Consider the following 24474-nt stretch of genomic DNA (forward strand, 5'->3'; position numbering starts at 1 on the left):
ATAGTTATTACTAATACTTTAATATCACACAAATCAACAAGGACAACTACAAAACTGGATAGTATTTACCAAATTAAAAAAATAATATATAAAATATAAATAAAGTGAATATTTGTCTCACCAATTATGTATACCTACGTATTCTTTACCTATACTCCTTTAATCAGCATTAAAAGTTGAATATTTACTGTCTTGTCCAGTGTCCTGCAGAGTGTGCTCCTCGGCTGCCATACGCGCCAGCTTCCTCTTTAAAATGATTTGTACTGTTAGCTTGGCAATACCTGCATCAGCAGCTCAACCATTTATAAAGAAACAACATACAAGGAAGGCTGAGCTGAGGAATGCAGATGTTTATGGTAAGAAGGAACAAAAAATGTAATTCATCATTCCTAAGGCAAACAATTAATAAGAAAAATACATTTACTGTTAGTGAAAAATACAAATGGTAATCCATACTTCATGGAACTAAGGGCTTCTTCCATGGGGAAAATGGACTTAACATTCAGTATGTTGACAATTTCTTAAGGCAGCTTAAATTGTCATCTACAGTTTGAACTGGAATTCAGGAATCCAGGGGAGGCATGGTCAGGAAATAAAGTTCTGTAATTTATTTTTCTTGGAGAATTTAATGAAATTTTGTTATGCAAACTATATGAATACTGCATGATGGTTTGGGCAGTGTTCAGTTTACAGCATACATGATTTTAGTTTGGAAAGACTGTCAGAGGATTGTGTCCGTGTGAAAAAAAAAAGTTGTTAATATGAAACAAAGCAAGCACATGAAGAGAAAAAAAATCTTACTATGATTAGTAACTCGCTACAAGATAGCACTATTACTCCAAAAATGTTATTAAAAGCACTGATATTCATCACATTTAATAAAATTTACACACACAAGACCTATGGAATTAATTGAAATCCACTATAAGCACAGAATTGTGTGTTTATCTTGGCAAAGTTAACAATGAAAAGAACTTAAAATAGTTTTAAAGATAAAAGTAAATGAGATTTGGTATTCTGTTAATTTGCCTACAATCAGAAATCATTAAGATTAAGAGTGACTATTAGCCACACAAATTTAAGAACTACTACAGGAATTTCCTATAGTAAACAATAATTTTCATTTCTGTCAACATAAGTAGTTTCACTCAGTGCTGTAGTTTTGCCTTGAAAGCCTCAGTGACTTTTTACAAGTTTTAGAAATTCAGAGTAATTGGTGCAGACAAGCCATAGAGACTTCAGTAGCAAATTACTGTCTCACAGAAAGACATTTTCAACTTCTGCTCCAGCTGCTGATAAAACAAATCATGTGTTTAGCTTGACTCCAGACAAGGACAACCTGTTCCTTCATAACTCTCTAGAGAAAAAAGGAGTTGTTAGTAGTTACTAAAAAAATGGATAATGATCTGGACATTTTTCCTAAAAAGATTCTTTGAAACACATTAGGACAGTGGAGGGCCTTAAAGATCAGAATGCCAAGAATTAATCCATTGTGTTGAGGCAGGATTTGAAGTTTTTTGTTTTTTGTCTTTTTTTTGTTTTGTTTTTAAAAAGGGAAAAAAGAATAAGAAGAAAACCTATTTGTCAAAAGCAGGTGCTGTCGCTCAAAGCTGGGCCCTGCTCTTTTTAATCTGACTGAAGGCAAGAAGCCTCTCACAGTCTAGGTAAATAGAATGATAAAACAGAAAAGAAGAATACATAACCACAGGTGGAGTTTAACCTTTTCCCTTCACCAGTCTCCAACCCTCCTCTCCCCCCGCCCCGAAAAAAAAGAAAGGATTGGTTGTAGGTCCTGCAGCCATGGCAAAAGTTTCAAACACTTCTCAAATATGTAGGCCAGTTCCATTAAAATCAAGTATCCTTGAATAGGTTTTAGGAGAATAACTGTTTTAAGCATCAGTCAGCTCTTCTGAATAAGCTAAAAATTAACTTCCGCAGCAATGCAAGTTTATATGAGAAAGGAATTAGATAGTCTGTATTCCATCTCTTTCTGAACTGAGCAGGAGGCACAACCCAACACTGAAAGTTTTGCCATGGACTGTCTCTACTTTCCAAACGACCGAGCGTTACCTCTCTAGCTTTTTGTGCTGCAAGCTCAGCTTGTCTCTGTCGCTCGAGTTCTTCGAGCAACTGCTTTTCCATGATGCGCTTAGCTTCTTCCACCCTTCGGAGAACTTCTCGCTCAATTTCATCCTTCCTTTTCTCCAATTCTTCTTCTACTCGTTTTGCCACAAGTTCTTCCACTCTTCTTGCTGTTTCTTCCTCAATGAGCTTCTCTTCTATTTCCTGCTGTCGACTAGCAAATAAAAGAAAAAGTAACAAGAAAACATATAATTTGGTGTTTTGTTACTTATTTTCTAATTCCTAGTTATCTCCCCCTTCTTCCTTTCCTTCTCATACTAGAGGTGCCATTACATGGCAAAAAATATACGTGTATATATAAACAATGTTTTTCATATTTCTATTAACAGTTCTTTCTCTGAATGTGGACATTCATTCTTCAAACATTAATTCTATAGCTGTCTATAATGATCTCTTGGTTCTACTTGTTTTACACTTCAACATTTCTTGTGAGACTTTCCATGGTTTTTGTTGTTGCTTTTAAAAATTAACCTGTTCATCATTTCTTACAGTACAAGTAGTATTCTATGACAATCATATGCCATAACAACTTGTTTAGCCAAGTGATGAGCATCCCATCCCCTCAATTTCTAGTTCTTTGCTACCACAAAGAGGGCTGCTATAATAAATATCTTAGAACATGTGGTTTCTTTTCCTTTTCCCTGATCACTTTCAGATGCAGATCCAAATCACAAATCACAGAAACAATCACTGATTTCATTGAAGGAATGACAATGAGGAGACAACCTATCAAAATTTATGGGATACATCCAAAGCAGTATTCAGAGGAAAATGTATACATCCAAGTGCTTATTATCACTAAAATAGAGAAAAAGCAGATCAATGACTTGGCCATGCAACAAAACTAGAAAAAGAACAAATTAAAAATCCCCAGTTAAAGGCTAGATTGGAAAGCCTAAAAATAAAAGGAGAAATCAATAAAATTGAAAGTAAAAGAATTATTGAACTAAAAATTAAGACTAGGAGCTGGTTCTAAAAGCTATAGACCCAAGTGGGCTGAGTCTAAGGATATATAGAGTAACTCTCTGGATATAATTCCAAAATGCTCTCCAAAAATTGAATCAATTCAGAGTTCCACCAGCAGTGTATTAGTGTCCTCATTTTTCCACATCCCCTCCAAATGTCATTTTGTTCTTTCATTTTAGCCAAACCAACAGGTATGAGATGACAGCACACTTGCTTTGATTTTCATTTCTCTTATCAGTAATGATTTCAAGCATTTTTCATATGACTATATATGAGTTTGATTTCTTCAAAAACTGTCTTTATCTTTTTTGACCATTTATCAATTGGGGAATGGCTCACTCTTGTAAACCAGACAACATTCTCTATATATTTAAGATATGAGACCTCTATCTGAGAAACCATCTATAAAAATCCCTGAATTTTCTGCTTTCCTTCTAATCTTGGCTACAGTGGTTTTATCTGCACGAAAACCTTTTAATGTAATTGAAGCTTATTTGTTTTAAAACTTCATAATGATCTTGTTTATTCATAAATTCCTCTCCTATAAATAAATAAATCTAATAGGCAATTATGTTCCCTGTTCTAACTTTCTTTTGATATCTCACTTTACATATCCATTTGATCTTATTTTAGGAAATAGTATTGGTCTATATCAAGTTTCTGTCAAACTACTTTGCAGTTTTCCTAACAATTAACCAAATGAGTTAATTCTTATCCCAAAAGCTTAGATCTTTACTTGTCAAACACAACTACTGTTAGTTTTACGCCTGTTATGTTCCATCAATCTACCTTTGTATTTCTTAGCTAGTATCATGTAGTTTTGAAAATTACTGCTATATAATACAGTAAAACATAATTTGAAAGATGCAGTGATATGCTTTCTCCCTAAACTATTCATCATAATTTGCTTTGATTTAATAAAAGAAGGAAAATTTGTACCTTCACGGTACTTCTGAGATTTACAAATAATTTCCCTTGTAATGATCCTTTATATTTCCCTTACAACATATATAAAACACAAAACTATTATCATCTCCATTATACAGTTAAGAAAAATGAAGTTCAAAAAGATTGAGTTGAGCCAAAGCCACATAAAATGTCAGAAACAGGATTCATATGGAGATCTTTTCTACTTCACCACTGAGATCAAAGGAGAATATATATATATATATATTTATTTATCTATCTATTCAGCTTTATATATATAAAGCTGAAAGCGACATTAAAAGATTTAGTCCAACTCCCTCATTTTATAAATAAACTGAGAAAGATTTAACTGATGTGCCTAGGTCTCACATGAGCTGTGAGGTAGGATTCAAACCTAAAGAAATTTTGAATCACTATTTAAAAAACTTCCACACAATATGCTAGCCATATTGAGCCTTTATCTAGATGTGGGAAAAAAATCATATAGAAATGCAAAATAAACACACAAAAATTAGAAAGAAGGATTTAGAAACAAGACTCAATTGGGCATACTGGATATAGTCCTGGCTAGGTGGCCACCATAGAGTAACAAAAATTGTAATGTATTTGAGGTTGAAGGATCTTTTTGGCATCCTAGCTCTTTTCTGACCTGATGGGACTTTGAGCAAGGCATTTGGCTTTTCTGGGTTTCAGTTTCCTTATCTGATAAATGAGGGGATAGGATGTACTCTATAAGTTCCATTCCAACTCTAAAACAATGATCCTATTTGGTCATTTGTTACCAGCTCAATAAGAGGATCCTCTGACTTTTCTTTTATTTAGTCAATTTCAAACATTATTCCTTGGTTACAAAAATCATATTCTATTCCTCCCTCCCCTCACCCCGTCCTTCCCACAGCTGACACACAATTTCACTGGTTGTTACATGTGTCCTTGATCAGAACCTATTTCCATGCTGTTGATGTTTGCACTAGGATATTCATTTACAGTCTACATCCCCAATCATATCCCCTCGACCCATGTAATCAAGCAGTTATTTTTCTTCGTTGTTTTTATGCCCACAGCTTCCCCTCTGAATGTGGATAGTGTTCTTTCTCATAGATCCCTCTGGATTGTTCAGGATCACTGCATTGCCACTAATGTACATTACAATACATTCGATTGTACCCCAGTGTATCAGTCTCTGTGTACAATGTTTTCCTGGTTCTGTTCCTTTCACACTGCATCAATTCCTAGAGCTCATTCCAGTTCACATGGAATTCCTCCACTTTATTATTCCTTTAAGCATAATAATATTCCATCACCAACATATACCACAATTTGTTCAGCCATTCTCCAATTGAAGAGCATCCCCTCATTTTCCAATTTTTTGCCACCACAAAGAGCGCAGCTATGAATATTCTTGTACAAGTCTTTTTACTTATTGTCTCTTTGGGGTACAAACCCAGCAGTGCTATGGCTGGATCAAAGGGCAGACAGTCTTTTATTGCTCTTTGGGCATAGTTCCAAATTGCCCTCCAGAATGGTTGGATCAGTTCACAACTCCACCAGCAATGCATTAATAGCCCAACTTTGCCACATCCCCTCCAAAATTCATTACTTTCCCTTGATGTCATGTTAGCCTATCTCTTAGGTGTGAGGTGATAACTAAGAGTTATTTTGATTTGAATCTCTCTAAGAGATGTAGAAAACTTTTTCATGTGCTTATTAAGAGTTTTGATTCCTTTGACTGAAAATTGCCTATTTATGTCCCTTGCCCATTTATCAATTGGAGAATGGCTTGATCTTTTGTACAATTGATTTAGCTCTTTGTAAATTTGAGTAATTAGACCTTTGTCAGAGGTTTTCGTTATGAAGATTGTTTCCCAATTTGTTACTTCCCTTCTAATTTTGGTTACATTGGTTTTGTTTGTACAAAACCTTTTTAATTTGGTGTAATCAAAATGATTGATTTTACATTTTGTGACTCTAAGTATTGCTTGGTTTTAAAATCTTTCCTTTCCCAAAGATCTGACATGTATACTATTCTGTGTTCACCCAATTTATTTGTAGTTTCCTTCTTTATGTTCAAGTCATTGACCCATTCTGAGTTTATCTTGGTGTAGGGTGTGACATGTTGATCCAAACCTAATTTCACCCATACTGTCTTCCAATTTTCCCAGCACTTTTTATCAAATAGTGGATTTTGGTCCCAAAAGATGGATCTTTGGGCTTGTCATAGACTATCTTGCTGAGGTCACTTACCCCAAGTCTATTCCACTGATCCTTCTTTCTGTCTCTTAGCCAGTACCCTATTGTTTTGATGACCACTGCTTTATAGTATAGTTTAAGATCTGGTACTGCTAGACCAACTTCCTTTGCATTTTTTTTCATTATTTCCCTGGATATATCCTTGATCTTTTGTTCTTCCAAATGAACTTTGTTATGGTTTTTTCTAATTCAGTAAGAAAGTTTTTTTGTAGTTAAATGGGTATGGCACTAAATAAGTAAATAAGTTTGGGTAGGGTGATCATTTTTATTATGTTAGCTCAACCCACCCATGAGCAATCAATGTTTTTCCAATTGTTTACATCTAAGTTTTAATTGTGTGGAGAGTGTTGTGTAGTTGTGTTCATATAGTTCCTGTGTTTGTCTCCGCAGATAGATTCCTAAGTATTTTATATTGTCTACGGTGATTTTAAATGGAATTTCTCTTTCTAATTCTTGCTGCTGAGATGTGTTGGAAATATATATATAAATGCTGATGACTTTTGCAGGTTTATTTTGTATCCTGCAACTTTGCTAAAGTTGTTGATTATTTCTACTAGCTTTTTAGTTGGTTCTCTAGGATTCTTTAAGTAGACAATGATATCTGCAAAGAATGATAGCTTGGTCTCCTCACTGCCAATTTTAATATCTTCAATATCTTTTTCTTCTCTAATTGCTACTGCTAGTATTTCTTGTACAATGTTAAATAATAGCAGTGATAACAGCCATCCTTGTTTCACTCCTGATCTTATTGGGAAGGCTTCTAGTTTGTCCCCATTGCAGATGATGTTTGCTGATGATTTTAAATATATACTGTGTTATTTTTAGGAAAGACCCTTCTATTCCTATGCTTTCTAGTGTTTTCAATAGGAATGAGTGTTGTATTTTATCAAAGGATTTTTCTGCATCTATTGAAATAATCATGTGATTTTTTTGGTTTGGTTGTTGATATGGTCAATTATGTGGATGGTTTTCCTAATACTGAACCATCCTTGTATTCCTGGTATAAATCCCACCTGATCATAGTGAATAACCCTTTGCTGGAGTCTTTTTGCTAGTATCCTATTTAAGATTTTTGCATCTATGTTCATTAAGGAGATTGGTCTATAGTTTTCTTTCTCTGTTTTTGACCTGCCTAGCTTTGGAATCAGTACCATCATTTGTGTCATAAAAGGAATTTGGTAGAACTCCCTCTTTTCTTATTATGTCAAAGTTTGCATAGCATTAGGATTATCTTTTCTTTGAATGTTTGATAGAATTCACTTGTGAATCCATCAGGCCCTGGGGATTTTTCCCTAGGGAGTTCTTTGATGGTTTGTTCAATTTCTTTTTCTGATGAAAGATTATTTAAGAATTCTATTTCTTCTGTTAATCTAGGCAATTTATATTTTTGTAAATATTCATCCATATCACCTAGATTGGCATATTTATTGCCACATAATTGGGCAAAATAGTTTTTAATGATTGCCTTAATTTACTCTTCATTGGATTTTTTGTAGTATGATTTCAAGATTTCTGTTTATTTCTGGTTTTTCAGGTAGACCATTGATTCTCAAATTGTCTCTCCTTGCTCTGTTTTACTGATCTGTCATCTTCTCAGTGAAATTTTTTATGTTTTCTTCTATTTTGTCAGTCATTTGACTTTGCTTTAGTAATTCTTGTTTTGCAAGATCATTGGTTTCCAGTTGCCTATTTCTGGTCTTTAAAGACTGGCTTTCCTTTTCAGTTTGGCCTATCCTGCTTTTTGTGGCTTCCAGCTGTTTCTCCAGTTGGGAGTTCCTGTCCTTTAAACTGTCTTTGAACTATTTTCCAGTTTTCTTGCCAGAAGGCGTCCATCTTTTTGATAAGCTCCAATTTAAATTCTTCAAGAGCTTGTGGATAATTTCCATTTTTTTGGAAGGTTTTGGTGCATTTATTTGAATTTCCTACTCTATTTCCTCTGTAGCCTGTGTTTTTCCTCTGTAAAAATTTTCCAGGGTCTATGTCTTCTTTTTGTTTTTCTTGGAGGGAGATTGTTGTTCCTAGGCACAATTTGCCATCACAGTGGAAGTTTTTCCTTCCCTTTTTAGTCAGAAATCTGAGTGAGACTAGCAGGCTCTCTGTGTATGGAGTTAAGGAGCAAGGATTTTGCCTGAGACAAGCTCTCCAATCTCTGCAGGTCCTGCTGTTTGCTGCCCTTCTCTGTGCTATCTTCCCACGAGCACCCATGGTCTGTGTTCTTCAGCCTGCTGGGATTTCAAGTGTAGCTGCTCTCAAGGGTAGGTCTTTGGTGGTCTTAGTCAGCTCCCAAGGACCTAGAGGTGCCCTCGCTCACTTGCTGATTCTGGTGCGTGCTGGCACTGTGGGTGGGGTGGGGGAGGGTAGATCAGCTTGTGTTTTGGTGGGAGCTTTTTCACCCCCTTATAGTGTGAAAATGCCCAAATTCCACATACCTTCAATGCTGCACCCTACTGTAGAGTCCCTTCATTCTTATGAATTTTGTTTTTTTGGCCTTTTGAGCCAGTATATATTGGTGTGTGCTGAGGAGAGGACAAGTCTTAAGTCTAGACTGCCGCCATGTTTACCAGGAAGTCTCCCAGACCCTCTGACTTTTAAGTAAGTTTTCCCTATTCCTTATAAAACATATGAGTAAGGTAGATGTGTATGGCATAGCTATTTTATGCTAAATGACTTACACCAGAATAAAAAAGTTTCTGTCCCTTCACAAAAACCTCAAGGGATATTTTCTGTGATAAATAAAATATCCACCATGTCTTCATAAAGGACAGGGTGAGAGGAGGGAAGCATGAACATTATTTCTTGCTCACGACACTTTTGCCTTAAAATAGTATATTAAAAACCATTGGCATTCAAATGGGAAAATCATTGCTTTAATGAACAAGTTTTCAGAAAAAAATGTCTCTAACATTTATCTGAATTAATACACCTTGTAGTAACTAATCTAGTCAGTTTTCATAATCTTAGGAATATATTCAACTAACATTGTATTGTTAGAAATTGTGGTATTACTATTCTTCAAAGTACTTTTTAAGTATACCTAGTATATTAGAAGACTATTTAATTTTGTTTTGAAAATTTCTCAAAACTAAAGGAACCTGAGATGCCACAAGTTCTGACCTAGTAATCATTTTGTAAGTATACAAAAATTTCATGTGTTCCCAAGTCACAAAGATAGACTCTCCCCAAAGGACCTAGTATAAAAACAGGGACTTATTGGTGGTCATTTGGATAGGTCTGAATGTTATCTACATCCTATGGCATTTAGCACAGGTTCTTAATAAGGACTCCTTAACTAAAATTATTGAATGCCTTTAAGAATCATTAAGAAGAGTCACCTACTTTGTCTTTGACTATACTTTTTCAAAGGCACATGTCCTGTTAAGCAATTTTCTACATTCCTGGTTTCCCCTTCTCTTTTCTAAACTATAAGGAGCTTACAATAAGATAAATTTTTTTAAACCCTTACCTTCTGTACTTGCAAAGGGGGGTAAGTGACTGAGGCCAGTCTGAGGCCAGATTTGAACCCAGGACCGCCTAACTCTAGGCCTGGCTTCCAATTCACTGATCCACCCAGTTGTCTGCAGATAAGATTCTTGAAGGTAGTCACTAATGGATTCTAGGATGATAAACCTAGAACTGAAAGTAATCTCAGGAACTATTCTAACTCCCTCATCATAAGGAAATTGAGGCTAAGAGATGATAAATTGCCTGTCCATAATTGAAAAATGGAAGCATGGGAACTATAAAAATGTATATGGGGGTGGAGGCAAGGGTTTACAATCAGCAAGGTTGGATTGGGGAGGTAACAAACCAGCTTGTAAAATTGCTATGCTTATTTTCAAGGCTGCTCTGATTCCTAAGGACAAGATACTAACATCTATAGTCAATAAGAATTGGCTGAAACAAAAAATATTGGAAAGAATCCACCAGGTTCAGTCTGGTGAATCTGTATTACAATACAATATAGCTACAACTAAAAACTGTATCTCTATGAATCACAGCATTATATTTGCATGTTATTCTTTATTCTTAAATGCTCTGTAATGCTCCTTCAACCTCTTGCTTGACTATTTACAGTCTTACTTAAGTTTTATCAGTATGGGAGAAAACTGATAAAAAGTGAAATCAGTCAAAATTTCTATTTTAGAGGCACCTATTGGGGCGGGCAGGTGGAATAATTAATTACGAGGAGGCTTTAGGATAAATGATAATTTTGTTCATGTTATCATAACTTTATCAAATAAGCTATGCATATGCCATTTTATCGGATGTTGGAAATAATGAGAGGATTAGGAAGAAAATCTTCTGACTGACCAAAGACTTGGTCAATCAACATTTAATGAGTGCCTACTATGTGCCAGGACCAGTGCTAAACACTAGGGATACAAGAGGCAAAAAACAGTCCCTTCCCTCAAGGAGCTTAGAATCTCATCAGGGAGATAACATGAAGAATATATATAAAGGATCAGTAGAAAATATTTCAGAGGGAAAGGTCCTAAATTACTAGGGGTTAGGGAATGTTTTCAGGAAAAGATGTGATTTTGGTCAGTAGTTAAAGAAAGCCAGAAAGATTGGTAGGCAGAGCAGAGGAGGAAGAGGTTTCCAAGGCATGGCCAGAGCTGAGATGGAATATTTTATTTGTAGAAAAGCAAGGAGGCCAAGGCCACTGGATCAAAAAGCACATGTTGAGGAGTGAGGTTTGTAAAAAAGACTGGAAAGTTAGGAGGAGCCTAGATTATAAAAGGTGTTGAATGTCAAACAGTAGTCTGTATATATTCCTAAAAGTAAAAGGAAACCAAGTTTTTTTGGGTAGAAGGGTGACATGACTGGACCTACATTTTAGGGAAATCATATCAGTGACTCAATGGAGGATAGACTAGAATGGGAAGACTTATGACTGGCAGACTCACCAGCAGGATATTGCAATAATAAATGCTTGAGGAAATAAGGGCCTGAACTAGAATAATAGTCCTATCAGAAGAGAGAAAGGAGTCAGTAATTGATTTGTGTTGCAAAGAACGAAATTTCAAGTCTTGGCCATAGCGTGGATATCTGGGGTTGGAGGGACAGGGATGGAGTTAAGATAGTGAGAAACCTAGGATGATTCCTAGGTTGTAAGCATGAGGGATTGGGAAGATGGTATTGCTCTCTGGGATAGCTGAATTCCATTGGAAATGAGTTCCATTTTGGACATACTAAGTGTAAGGTATCTATTGGACATCCAGTTCAAAAGGTCTGAAAAGCAGTTGAAGATACAATATTGGAGGTTAATAGATAGACATGGGCAAGAAAGGTAAAATTGAGAAACATCAGCAGAGAGGAGTTATTGAGTCATAGGAGCTGATGAGATTACCAATCAAAATAGTATAGAGGGAGAAGAGGGACACCTAGAATTAAAAGGCATGATCCTGAGGAGGAGCCAACAAAGAAGACATAGAAGTGTGAGTTTTAAAATTAATATTCAATAACTAAGTATTATATTTTAAAAGTTTTATTAATAATAACTAAGGCAAAAGAACTGCCTGAATTCAGTCCCATCACAAGTCCAAAAAGAGAGAGAGAGAGAAAGAGGAGTTATAGCCACTTAAATACAATTAGGCAAAACAAGGGGATGCAGGAAAAGGGAATTTTGGGGAAATACTAAGGGACTTCTGGGGGATGAAGTCCAAAGGCTCAAAATCTCCATTTATACAGAAGGAACAATTGGGGGGAGGGGGAGAACCAAAAAATAGTGGTGTCTTCAAAACTTAAATGAGAAAAGAGTGTCAGGGAGGAGTGATCAACAGTGTCAAAGATTGCAAAGAGATCAAGGAGAATAAGGATTGAGAAAAGACCATGGAATTGGTAACTAAGAGATCATTAATAACTTTGGAGAGAGAATAGTTTCAGGGGAATAAAGTCAGACAGATTGTAGGGGGTAAAAGAGTAAGAGGAGAGAAAGAAAAGACATATATGATAGATGATCTTTTCAAATTTAGCTACAAAGGGCAGAAGGGATATAGGGTTAGCTACAAAGGGCAGAAGGGATAGTTTGGAAGGATCAAATGAGGGCTTTTTAAGGATAAGGGAGACATGGACCTGTTTGTAGACAGGAAATGAGCCAGTAGGGAAGAGATTGAAAAGAAGTTTAAAGAGTGGAGATGACAGAGAGGGCAATCTGTTAAGAAGAGATGGGATAAGGGACAGCTAGGTAGCTCAGTGGGTTGAGAGCCAGGCCCACAGATAGGGAAGTACTGGGTTCAAACCTGGCCTCCTGGGCAAGTCACTGAATCCCCATTGCCTAGCACTTACCACTCTTCTATCCTAGGAGGGAGGGAGGGAGGGAGGGAGGGAGAGAGAGGGAGAGAGGAAGAGGGAGAGGGAGAGAGAGAGAGAGAGAGAGAGAGAGAGAGAGAGAGAAGAGATGGGATAGAATAGAATATTTGAATAAGTGAAAAGATTACAGGGGGTGGGGTTAAGACAGGGTTGATGGAAAAGAAGGCATCTGAGTGATAGGAGATGAAGAGGGACCTCAGTGAATGGTTTTACAATTAAAGGAAACTGAGGTAAAGATTATATTACATGATTTTCCCAGGGGGTCACAGTGAGTGTCTAAGACTGGACTTGAATTCACATATTCTTGATGCCAGATTAAGGATTTAAATCACTGTGTTACCTAACTGCCTGGCCAGGGCAGTTCCTCAAAAGAAGATCCCAGGAAGAACTCACCAATGGAAAAGGGACTGCAAAAGCAAACTAAAAAGGCCTCAAGGCAAAAAGATTTTACAAGACTAGAAGATAGCTAAAGCCTACTTGCTAGTTGGCTTGGGCAATTTCTCAAAATGGAAGTTCAGCTTCCTTTCCTATTTTATTTAAACTATTTAGATATAATACACAAACCTCATTAACTATATACATTTAATTATAATGCCATAAAATGATTTTGAAAATACAGCATTTTTAGCAGGCAGCACAGTGCAATAGAAAAAGCACTAGATCTGGAGAGTAAGAGGAATTCAAGTAAGTTAACATGTCACAAATCTCATTTTCCTAATTTGTAAAATTAAGAGGGCTTAACTAGATCATTTCTAAAATCCTTTCCAGTATAAATATATTATCCCTTGCAGACCAAAAGAGAAAGAAAACTATATTTTACCCCACCATCCTATCTATATGAACTTTTCTTAATACTACTACTGTTCAAAGAGGCAGTATGGAAAACTTTACTTGGAATACAAAAGTTTAAGTTTTGCCTCTGATATAAACTAGCTTTGTGATCCTGGGCTAGTCACTTATTTCAAGCAATATGACTATAATTTGTTGAACTATATAAGTGAAATTTTACACTTGAAGCACCACCAGTTTTTAAAATGTGGTTTTGTAACAACTAAGAAATATCAATGACTTGAGCCAATGTGGCAGATAACTGGCAGGAACTAACTTTTCCCTCCATTTAGATTAGTTTTTCCTTTAAAAATATTGAGATTTGGGGGGCAGCAACTGGGTAGCTCAGTGGGTTGGAGACAGGCCTAAAAACAGCGGGTCCTAAGTTCAGATCTGGCCTCAGACACTTCCTAGCTGTGTGACTGAGCAAGTCCCTTAACCCCCACTGCCTAGCCCATACCATTCTTCTGCCTTAGACTGAGTCTAAGGTGGAAGGTAAGAGTTTATATATATATAAACACTCTTACCTTCATACATATGTACATATACATATTCAATGCCTCTCCTTGTTGAATCTTCTTCCACTATGGCTAAGTAAATCTCTGTTAATTGCTAAATGACTGAATATCACATTTTCTTCCAATATGGAACATAAACTACCAGGTAAGGCTTCAAGCAGGCTCTTTCTAGTATGAAAATACAAGAAAAAATTGCTAAATTTAAAAAGCACACTACATCAAGCCTTAAAAGGGGGTGGCTATACCTTCTGCCACTGGGCAAAAAGGTGATGATCAATGGTATAGAAGAAAACACAAATTTTCAGATACTGCCAATATGCTGGGTTTTTTTAAAACTATACACACACATATGTAATGTATATATGGTCTTGTATATAACTTTTATATATGTTAGAAGAAAAAATTCCTATGGGGAAGAAAAAATTGGTATAGTAATAGATTTGGAAAAAAAGAAAAAACACAAATGAAACATTCAAAATGGAAGAGAGCAAAAGTTCAGAAGGGGCAAAGTAACAGATTAGTTTTGATACTTTTGTGTTAAATTTTAAGTACATGCTAAACTGTAACAGAAATTTAATTTTATTCACACATATGAATATGTATTACTTATACATTGAAATGACTTTTTAAAAAGTGCATAATAAAAAGTTATTATAATGAGTTTTAAAAAATTATCTATAATAATGGATAGCTTGTTACAGGAGGAAAATTTCAAAATATATTTTAACAATGTAAAAAAGGAAAGGAACCAGCAAGGCAAAACAGTACAAAACCCTGTGTGGTTTTTTTCTACCTGTTGAGGGATGAACTAGATAATGACTTATGTTCTTATAATAAATTCCTGCTAATATATTTGTACTTTGGGATTTGAAATGAAGCATAACTTCAGGGATTTGTAAACAAGTCCTTGGGTTCAAGGAACTTAAATACCACTATACATAACACTCACAAAGGCAAGTAAATGCTAATTAACCAGTAGGACTGGCTGAGTAAGCCTGTGGGTCACAATGGTAAAAATATTCTCAAAAAACTAACCCTTCCTTCCATCCTTCAGGCCGAGCTGAAGAAATACAATTATCCAACAATGCACTAATTTTGTTATCTTTAGGTGGCCTATGACTCTAAAATTATATTTTAGGGAAGCTATGAAAAGATATCAATACCAGTGGGGGATGAGGAATGTCCTTGTTCATCCAAGTATTTAACCCATGCACTGTAAATAAATAGAAAGTATGCTGCCAGCATTTAATTCAAACACCTATGAAATTTTAAAAAACATCAAGCACAACCAAAATTTGTATTGTAAAATGGTTGTGGGCATCCGGCTCAGAGGTTAAGTTCTATAGACAAAGAATGCCCCAATTCTATGCTGTCTTGACATTTTTATTTGTCAACTAGGTTTCTAATGCTTTATCTGAGCCTGAAATCTCAAGGAAACTCTTCATAAGTTGCATTTGCTTATAAAAAGATGCCTTTTCAATGGCCACCATTAGCAATTTTTGCATAGAAGTATCCATTCATTGGATAACTAGGCTTTTCCCCCCTCTCCAAAAATCCCTTACTCTGTCTAGGAATTTTGGTTCCAAAGCAAAAGAATGTTAAGTTGACTTGCCCAGTGATCACATAGTGAGGAAGTGTCTAAAATAAAATTTGAACCCAGGACTTCAGGCCTAGTTCTCTATCCACTGAGCCACCTAGCTCTTAATGTAAACTTCCTTAAGGGCAAGCACTGTCTTTTTGTCTTTGTATCTCAGTCCTTAGTATAGTTCTAGGCACATAGGTGATTAACAAATGTAGATTGACTGATACAGACCAAAGTATAGGTGCTCTAATTTAAATGGATCACATTGTGCTGTTCCAGTTTTAGATGAGTGACTACTTGCTAAAAATAGGCTGCAATGCTGCCCCAAAGGCTGAGAATGTCCCATTCAGGGATCACTCACCTATGGCTAAGGCAAGAGACATAGAGCCATAAAATTCTACTGTTTTAAAGAATGTATAAAATCTATGTGAGCATTGAATCCTCAACATTTTCCCATGCCATTTTAGGACACGTGTAAATCTTACGGTTATCAAAAGTGTCTAATTCTTTATTTTCCCCTACCTTGGAAGAAAACTGGAACCCAAGATAAGATTTACATTATTGTAAAGTACTCTACAGTACAAAGGGAGTATCACTATTCTTTACCCCATATACATAGTACCCAAACTATGCTGAGCAGTACTGGTTGTTACGTTTTTAACATGGTATACTGATACCTTCAAGTGTTACTTAAGTACAATGAATGGACTATCTGCTCCTCTTTCCCTGCCAAAACTGAAGTTACTATTTTGCCTTAGTCATAGAGATTTTGTCAGTGTCTGTTTTCTTTAATGCTGTTCTCTTCCATTACCTTTGTCTCTTCTATCCATCATTTTTCTGCTAATTCTTAAATTTTTATATGAAAAAAGTTGGCCTTCTCCTATTAAGAACAGTCAAAGTTCCTTGTCCTTGCGTGGCAAAAACAGCTATAAAAGCAAGTCAGGTTGATTTTAGAGCTTTATTTCTTCTCAGCTATATTTACTGCTGCTAGGTACAAGGAGTGACTTATTTCCCTTTCTTAGCAACATTTCTATCTTTACCAGGTACAACTCACAAATCTCTTTCCAGAGCCAGAAAAGACCCTCTTTCAACTACAAACATGATTATATTGATAGATTAAGGAAAGAACACTAAAGGCAACCTCACAATTTGGAAAATGAAGAGCTTTTTCTTAGAAAGTTCAAATATAGCATAAACTGGTAGTAATTCATGAAAAAAGCCTAGACTGAAGGATCTATACCACTGGAATGGAAATGAACTAAGTTAGCAAGGCTGCAAGTGAGAAGAAATGTGGACATCACTTGTGAGAGAAAAATAAGAGGGGGGAGAGGGGGTGTAGCTAAAATAAGATAAAAAGTAGGCCTGTGGTTAGGAATAGCAATAGCACAATTAAAAATCAAATGATCAACAGGCATTTTGTTGCCTATTATAAGCCAAATACTTTTATAGGGTAAGGATACAAAGACAAACAAGAGTGAAGCAGTTTTGGAGCTTACGGTCTACAGAGGAAACAACATAACTTGCACTCATAAGTTAATAGAAGATAAATACAAAGCAAATACAAGATAATTTACAGAGAAGAGGAAGGGAAAGAGGCACTAGTGATGATTTCCACTACTCAAAAATAATATTGGTGCTCTAGGATAGCAAAAATTCATGTAGGTCAAAAGTGAAAAAGTACTTGTAAGCACTTGTGCACCTGTTAAAGCAATATTAATTACCAAGGCTAAGTTCTCAAGAAAACATAAAAAAAGCATATGCATATTATAAAACTTCATCTAGCTCAGTGATGAATCCAAAAAAATGTGAAGACCTTCTTTACTCATTCTCCCCACCCTACCACCAAATGCCCCCTCTTCAAGATCTCTGCCCAAAGAGACACTCAGTAGCATTAAGATGAAAAATGCTAAAGACAGTTCCCTGGCCTCTAGTTTGAAAAAAAAATGAAAAGAAAATTAAATTCCCAGTGCATCAGAGATCTTATTTAAAACAGTTACATTCCAAAACCAAATATATCTTTTAAAAATGGTTTAAATCCTCCCCATCACTGAAAATGATTTCCTATTAAGAATTCCTGAATTAAATTATTTTGTGTGGACAAGTTTAAAAGGAAGCATGAACCAGAAGAAATTATTTGTATAAGTATTTAGGTACTTCCTTCTAAGATTTAGGGTAAGTCACAACTTCTTTTGGACTTCAATTTCCTCATTTATAAAAAGAAGGATCTGCATCTTAATATTCCTGACATATACTAGCCCTGTGATTGTGGGCATTTCCCTTCATGAATTTCAATTTCATCCTAAATGGGAAAAACAAGTAACTATACAATGAACTTACACCATTGCTCTGAGAAAATGGTCCATAAAGTGCTACATTAAATGAGCTATTATCTCACATGTCCAATGGAGTTGAGGAAAAATAAACACTTCCAGGCAGAGCAGTCAAACTCAAATGCCACCTCCTCCAGAAGCCTTCCCAATAGCAGCACACTTTAATATAACTGTTCATTTACAAAATATTTCCCTCACAGCAATCTAGAGAAGTGGTCAGAACCAGTATGTTCTCCCTCCATTTTATAGATAAATAGGAATGAAGTTTAGAGAAGTGACTAGATTTCAGGTCACATAGCTAGAACCCAAATTCAGACTTTCAAAGTCCAAAACTCTTTCCACTACAACATATGGTAGTTTCCTTTCTTACCCCTAAGGGTCCATAATAACCTTGTCTACCTGTACCTCACACTTGTACCTGTGTATTGTTCTATTTTCTTCTATACATTTATGTATTATTTACATGTTTAAGATACTTTGTGTATTTCCTACATACTCTTTATTAAATTCCACTTTAAAGATAAGGGAATTGGGGTTCAAAGAAGTGACTGGATTCAAGGTTATATGGCTCATATTATGTTAAAAGTAAGAACTCACTCAGACTTTCAGGACTCCAAAACTCTTAACAAATGGCTTCCTCTCCTCACTGGGCCCTCCAAGTCCATAATAACTCTCATCTCCCCCTCCCCCTTACACAGCACTATTTGCACCTTTCATGTACAGTTTTGTTATTATTTTGTGTTTGTTACATACTCTTAAGCCCTAGGAAGGCTAGAACACCTCACCTATAATTTGGCAGGGTACTTAGCACATAGCTGAATCTTTAAGAGAGATAATTTTTATATTCCAAAAATTATTTCAAAAGGTTTTTGGAAGGCACTCTGTCAACTAAGTACAATACAAAATTAACCCATATCAAACTCTACATTCCAAAGTTAATTTAATGTTCTCTTTTCCTCCATAAAATTCTTCATATGGGTAATAATATATGAATTATAACTAATATTTTCTAAATAATAAGAGGGGAAGACTGCAAAATAACTTTGGACTCCTCCCCTTCCCCCAGCATTGAAGCTCTAAGGAAAAAAAATTAGAACCAAACCTCTCTGGATTTTGATAGGATATTTCTTCATCTGCACTGAGAGAAGTGGACAAGATGCCCTCTAAGGTCCCTTACATTTATAAATCTATCATCTTAAATTACAAGAGGATAATGAATAATCTTAAGATTTAAAATATTCTGTTGAACGAGGGTTTGTTCTCTTATACTGTTTCACCAACTAGTTGTAGAGGAAGGAAAAAATAAACCAAAAAATAAAAAAACCTGATTGGCCGAGTTTTGCATTGCATTAGTACAACACCCCTCCCCCTCCCTCCAACTCCATTCTCATACTCTCAGGGCCATCCTGGATATAACACAACTCCCCCAAATCCATGTGCGAACAATCCAAAGAAAATTTGAGTACCCATCTGGGCTTGCTTCCCACATCCGGATAACCCAATTTCCCCGCCTCAAAATTATTACCCCTCCTCCTCCCCCTCCTCCTCCTCCTCTCCCCCTGCCCTCCCTCTGAACTCAGGCCTCCTAGCTCCCGCCCCGCCTCGCGCCAAAATAGCTTTCTCCCTTCCAGGCCTTTCCGGCCCTGGACCACATGCTTCCAGATTTGTCCAATCGTCCGTGCGGGAGAAATCCTTTTTCAAGAACCTTGGAGGAGTGTCTGTGTCTGTGTGTGTGTATGTGTGTGTGTGTGCGCTCCTGTCGATAGGTTGGGGGAGGGATTAGACCGTACCATTCCTGGCTCCCAGCCCCCCCCCCACTTCGCTTTCCCCCTAGATTTGCCCCCTTTCCCCACTCCTCCCCACTATCTCGGCCAAGAACTCACATCTTTCGCTGCCGCTCGAACTCTGCCTTCTTCTCCTCCTCCTCGCGTTTCTGTTTCTCGTCCAGGCTGCTCCGCTTGCTCACCGTGCGCCCGAAGATGTCGATACGGTCCGGGGGGGACGAGGCGCGCTCGCGCTCCCGCTCGCGGCGGGACACGGCTGCGTTGGTGGAGCGCGAGCGAGAGCGCGACTCCCGGCGCCGGTTCCTCTTGCTCTCCCGGGACTTGGAGCGTTTCCGAACCCGTTCCTTATCCCGGGACCGCGACCTCGACCGGCTCCGCTTTTTGTTGTGCTTACTGCTCTTGGTGTGCTTGGAGCGGGACGAGCTCCGACTCCGGGACCGGCCCATCCTTGCGGGCCGACAACGCTGTTGGCTCGGCCGCTTTCGCCTTCGGGCCCCCCTCCCCCCCGCTTCACGCTCCCTTACTTCTCTTTCCCCGCTGTGTCTGGACGCTGGCTGAAAGCTCCGCCGAGATCGGAAGTCCGGGAGCGGGCCCGGTAGGCCTTAGACCGATCTTCCGTGTTCACAACGGCCACGAAGGGCTTCCCCCCCCCCTCAGATGCGAAGGCCGCAGCGACAGGACTTCCCTAAAATGGCAGCGACGGCACCGGCTGCCCTTCCCACAATGCAATGCTTGGAACCGGCCGTCAGCGTAGCCCCGCCCCCGTCCGATTGTTGCGGAAGTAGTTGCGAGGGCGAAACGAAGGCCTTCGGGTATTTCCGGGTATTCCGGTACCTAAGTGGATAACAAACGGCTTTTTGAGTGCTGAATCTCAGTGGGGTTTTTGTGCGATCCTTGCAATTCTAAGACACAAGATTCATTCCTTAAGGCCTTATCTTTAAGTTCTGGTACAGAGAGAGAGAGAGGAGAGCCAGGAGCATACTAGAGGCATTATATGCAAACTAACAGTTTTCATATTTTGCTAGGGTCCCTAGATGCAAACAAAACATAAATAGAATTTAGTTTACTTTACAGGCTTTCTATGTTTGATCTACACCCACTCACTGGGAGACATAGTCAAAATTAAGTGTTTTGATTTAAAAGGTCATTTTTCTCCCCTTTTTAAGACAATTCAGCAAATATTTAGCTGTGTCTCTTCAAGGCTTGTACCTAGCCTACTGATGTGGCATTTTAAAGAGTGGATGCCATAAACTGTAAGATTTTTAAAAGTGGGAGCATAAACTGTAATAGTTAAAATAGTTGAAGGCCATAAACTGTAGTGAGTAAAATAGTGGAAGATATAAATTATAGTAGATATAAGAGTGGATGAGTAAATTGTGACCGCAGGAAATATGTTTTCACTACAGTGTTTTGTTTTAAATCAATATATAAGGTGGTCACCAGGGAAATATTCCCAATTATGAAATATACCCAAGTCAACTGGGTTTTATAGAGATTTTAATTAATTAACACAATGAGTAATTAAAGAAAGAGAGAAAAAGAGGGAATAATGAGAAAGGGATAAGCTGGCCCTGGCCAGTCCTGGCCAACCCAGGCCTAAGCCCTAAGAGAAAAGATCAGTCAGTCCTTAATCACTCACCACAAGATCTGTCCAAGCAAGGATTCCAGTGACATCAGGCCAGCTCCATCTCAGCTGACTCCACCAGCTCAATCTTCCCTCTGAAATGTCCCCAAGAGAGTCTCGAGAGAGAGACCCTTCAAGGCAGCCTTTCCCAGCTGACTGTCCCCTGAGAGAGCTTTTCATCTCCTTTTAAAGGGCATTTTCTTCTTTGTCACCTCCCCTAAATTCTTACATCTACCAATCACAGTAGATGGTTTTCAAAGGATAGACCATTCTTAGTTCACACCTAAGAAGACTAATCTTTTGAGTAATTCACACCAGGAAAGCTCTGAGTAAGTTTCTCAGCTCTTTGTTCTTTGTAAATTCACAAGTTGCTTGACCTTTCTAGGTACTTAGCACCCCCTTTGTATTAGTTCTAAAAATAGGCATGGCTTAAATATGGGTTTAAGTACTTTCATTGTTCAGCAAGGAGTTTTCTCCCCTAAAGCAGTCTTAAGAATGGGTGGAGTAGAGGTCTTCCCATTTCTGATCTAGAGTTCTCACTTTCCAAATGGGGAATGGTGAATTGTTCCAATGGAGAATTCCCCAATGGGAAATTTTTTAACATTCACAAGTCTGAGAAATTTCAAGATTCACACTGAGCAGATGTAAGCATGGGAAAAGAAATGAGGTGAGGAAGGAAGCAGAGACAAAAAAAAATCCTAATTAAAATTTTAAAAGTCTTCACATGCTTGGCATAAACACTTCCTTAACTTATCTTCAGATTTTTGATTCATCTACCCTCAACCTGGTTAAGCCCATCTGTCTAGACAGTTTACTAGAGTGTGATCACTTCCCATGCTACAGCTTCTTGGAGCCACAGATGAAAGTTGAGTGCAAGGTAGATTACCAAAGGTGGATGAGGAGCCCTGTAAAGATTTATCAAGCCCTACACTGGAAGTTACACCTCACTCCAGAGGTCTTCCTTGAACACCCATATACCCCCTGGTATTAGTAGAGTCAACTTGAAATCTGGAGATCCAAAGTTTGCCCTAGTTCCAAGAGAATTCCTTGAAGGGAGGTCTCATATTTAGCTATTTCAGATTGAATAATAGACCTTAAGGACTTAATAACCCTAGTTGGGTGGAACTAATAGATCTAAATCAAATGTTAAGTTTCCTTTTGTCCTGATAGTTTCTTTTTTGTATCAGAGTACCCCGCTGCCCATTGCCCAGTAGTCCAACCCTTTGCTGGACCCTTTCCTTTGTTTCCATTGTAAAATGTCAGCCTCTCCCTGATACTCCTGTCTTGGACTTCTCTGTTCCTTGTAGCCATTGTAAAACCAAGCAATCATACTTCCCTATCCTTAGTTCCCCAAATGGTATATACTTCCCCAAGTTCTATTGTTCTTTGGAGAAATCATCTAGCTTGGTGCATTCTCCCAGGGATACCTTCCCAGAGTCCCCAGGGTGTAGGCTCTGTGAAGCTTTTGGCACTGGGTTCTGTGTAGTGGCCAATTATTGAACCTATCCTTCTTCAGATTAAAGACTTGTTTGTTTTTTTCTGACTACTTTAGTAGTTCTGTGTTTTTTCCAAGTTAATAGTAGGCACTTAATGTTGAATTGGGTGGCAGCTAGGTGGCAGAATGGATAGAATGCCAAGCCTGAAGTCAGGAAGACTCATCTTTGTGAGTTCAAATCTGGCTTCAGACACAATGTGTTATACTGGGCAAGTCACTTAACTGTTTGCCTAAGTTCCTTTATCTGTAAAATGAGCTAGAGAAGGAAATGGTAAACTACTCCTGCATCCCAAATGGATAATGAAAAGGGAACATAACTGACAACAATGTCAAATTAACTAAATGTTGAATGTGAGAGCAGAGTCTCTGGCAAAATTCTAAGAATGAAAAAGTTTAGCTGTAGTGGAAGAAGCACAGGTCTAGGACTCAGGAAACCTGGGTTCTAGATTTGTACAATTTCCTTGTTGAATGAGAGAGCTCAGTCCAAGATGGGGGGAAAGGACCTACTTGTACAAAAATACATATAGCAGTTATTTTTGTGGTGGGAAAGAATTGGAAATTGAAGGATTGATTTGTTGGAAAATGGCTGAACAGGTTGTGGTATATGATTGTAATGGAATACTATTGTGTCATAAGAAATAATGAGCAAGACAATCACAGACATACAAAAAAACCCCTAAAAAGATATGAAATTTATGAAATTAAGCAAAGTGAAATGAGCAGAACCAGAAGAATGTGATACACAGTAACAGCAATAATGTATTATGATTAACTATGAATGAATTAACTATTCTCAGCAATGTGAAGAACCAGGATAATAACACCAAGGGATTCGTGTCAAAAAGACTATCTATCAACTTAGGATACTTAGTTATTTCAGCCCTGTCCAATACTGAACAGGATTGTGCAATGCTCATATTCATCTCTTTTACCAACCCTTTCTTCTACCTTCCACAAATTCCTTTTAAAAATCCAGTTGGTTGTTGAGTCCCTTATGTATTCAGATCAGTTCTCTTCAGACTACTTCCAACTTTTTTTCCCCATTCAGCAGAATTTTTTCCCCCTTGGAATCTTGTTTTTCAGAATTTCTTATCCCTCTTGGGATGACTTCTATTTAATTTTATTTTATGAATCTATTCCTGTGAAAATTTTAAAATCTGCTCTCACAAAAACAAAGAAAATCAGATGATGTCCAGCTTTCTTCTTCTCTATTACAAGCACAATACTCCCCAAGGTTCCTATTATGTTTACCATGACAACCAATTTCCTCTTTTTAGTGAAAAATCAGATCTAAAATTTTCTTTGTTGATTCTTCAGCTTTTTGAAGGATAAAATAATCATCAAGGAAGTTATATAGCTGTTCTGCTTTTGGTATGGAAAACTGAAACCCCCATCATTTCCTCACAATTTTGTTTTATGTCTTTGTGCCAGGTTTATAATCTCTTTAGCTCCTCATCTATTTCCTCTTTCTGTTCAGGTGGTCTGTAGTATCCTCCAGTGATAGTTACTTCTGTTTCTCTTCCCATTTATTATCACCCACATGCTTCCACCATGTTTCTTCTATCTTAATGTACCTAATATAATCTACCTTAAAATAACAGAGTAATGTCAGGCACAGATAGACTGGCAGGTTGCTATAGCAACATAACTATTAATAGTAACTATAAATGCTAGATAGGCTGTGACAGAAACACAAAATCCTTTCTCCCTACCCCA

The 24474-nt window shown here is 37.4% G+C and overlaps 1 protein-coding gene across 1 annotated transcript in view; it reads right to left on the bottom strand.

Annotated features, from left to right (window-relative positions):
* The window catches only part of ARGLU1 (arginine and glutamate rich 1), a 36965-nt gene extending 16579 nt beyond the window's left edge, over positions 1-20386 (bottom strand). The window contains exons 1-2 of the mRNA XM_003341817.4: positions 19739-20386; positions 2071-2296 (exon numbers count right to left, since the gene is read on the bottom strand). Coding sequence (XP_003341865.1) covers positions 2071-2296; positions 19739-20085 — 573 coding nt within the window. The 5' untranslated portion in view covers positions 20086-20386. The remainder of the gene's footprint in view (positions 1-2070; positions 2297-19738) is intronic.
* Between the last annotated feature and the right edge of the window lie 4088 nt (positions 20387-24474).

The sequence above is a fragment of the Monodelphis domestica genome, chromosome 8 (genome assembly GCF_027887165.1).
Source record: "Monodelphis domestica isolate mMonDom1 chromosome 8, mMonDom1.pri, whole genome shotgun sequence".
Taxonomy (NCBI): domain Eukaryota; kingdom Metazoa; phylum Chordata; class Mammalia; order Didelphimorphia; family Didelphidae; genus Monodelphis; species Monodelphis domestica.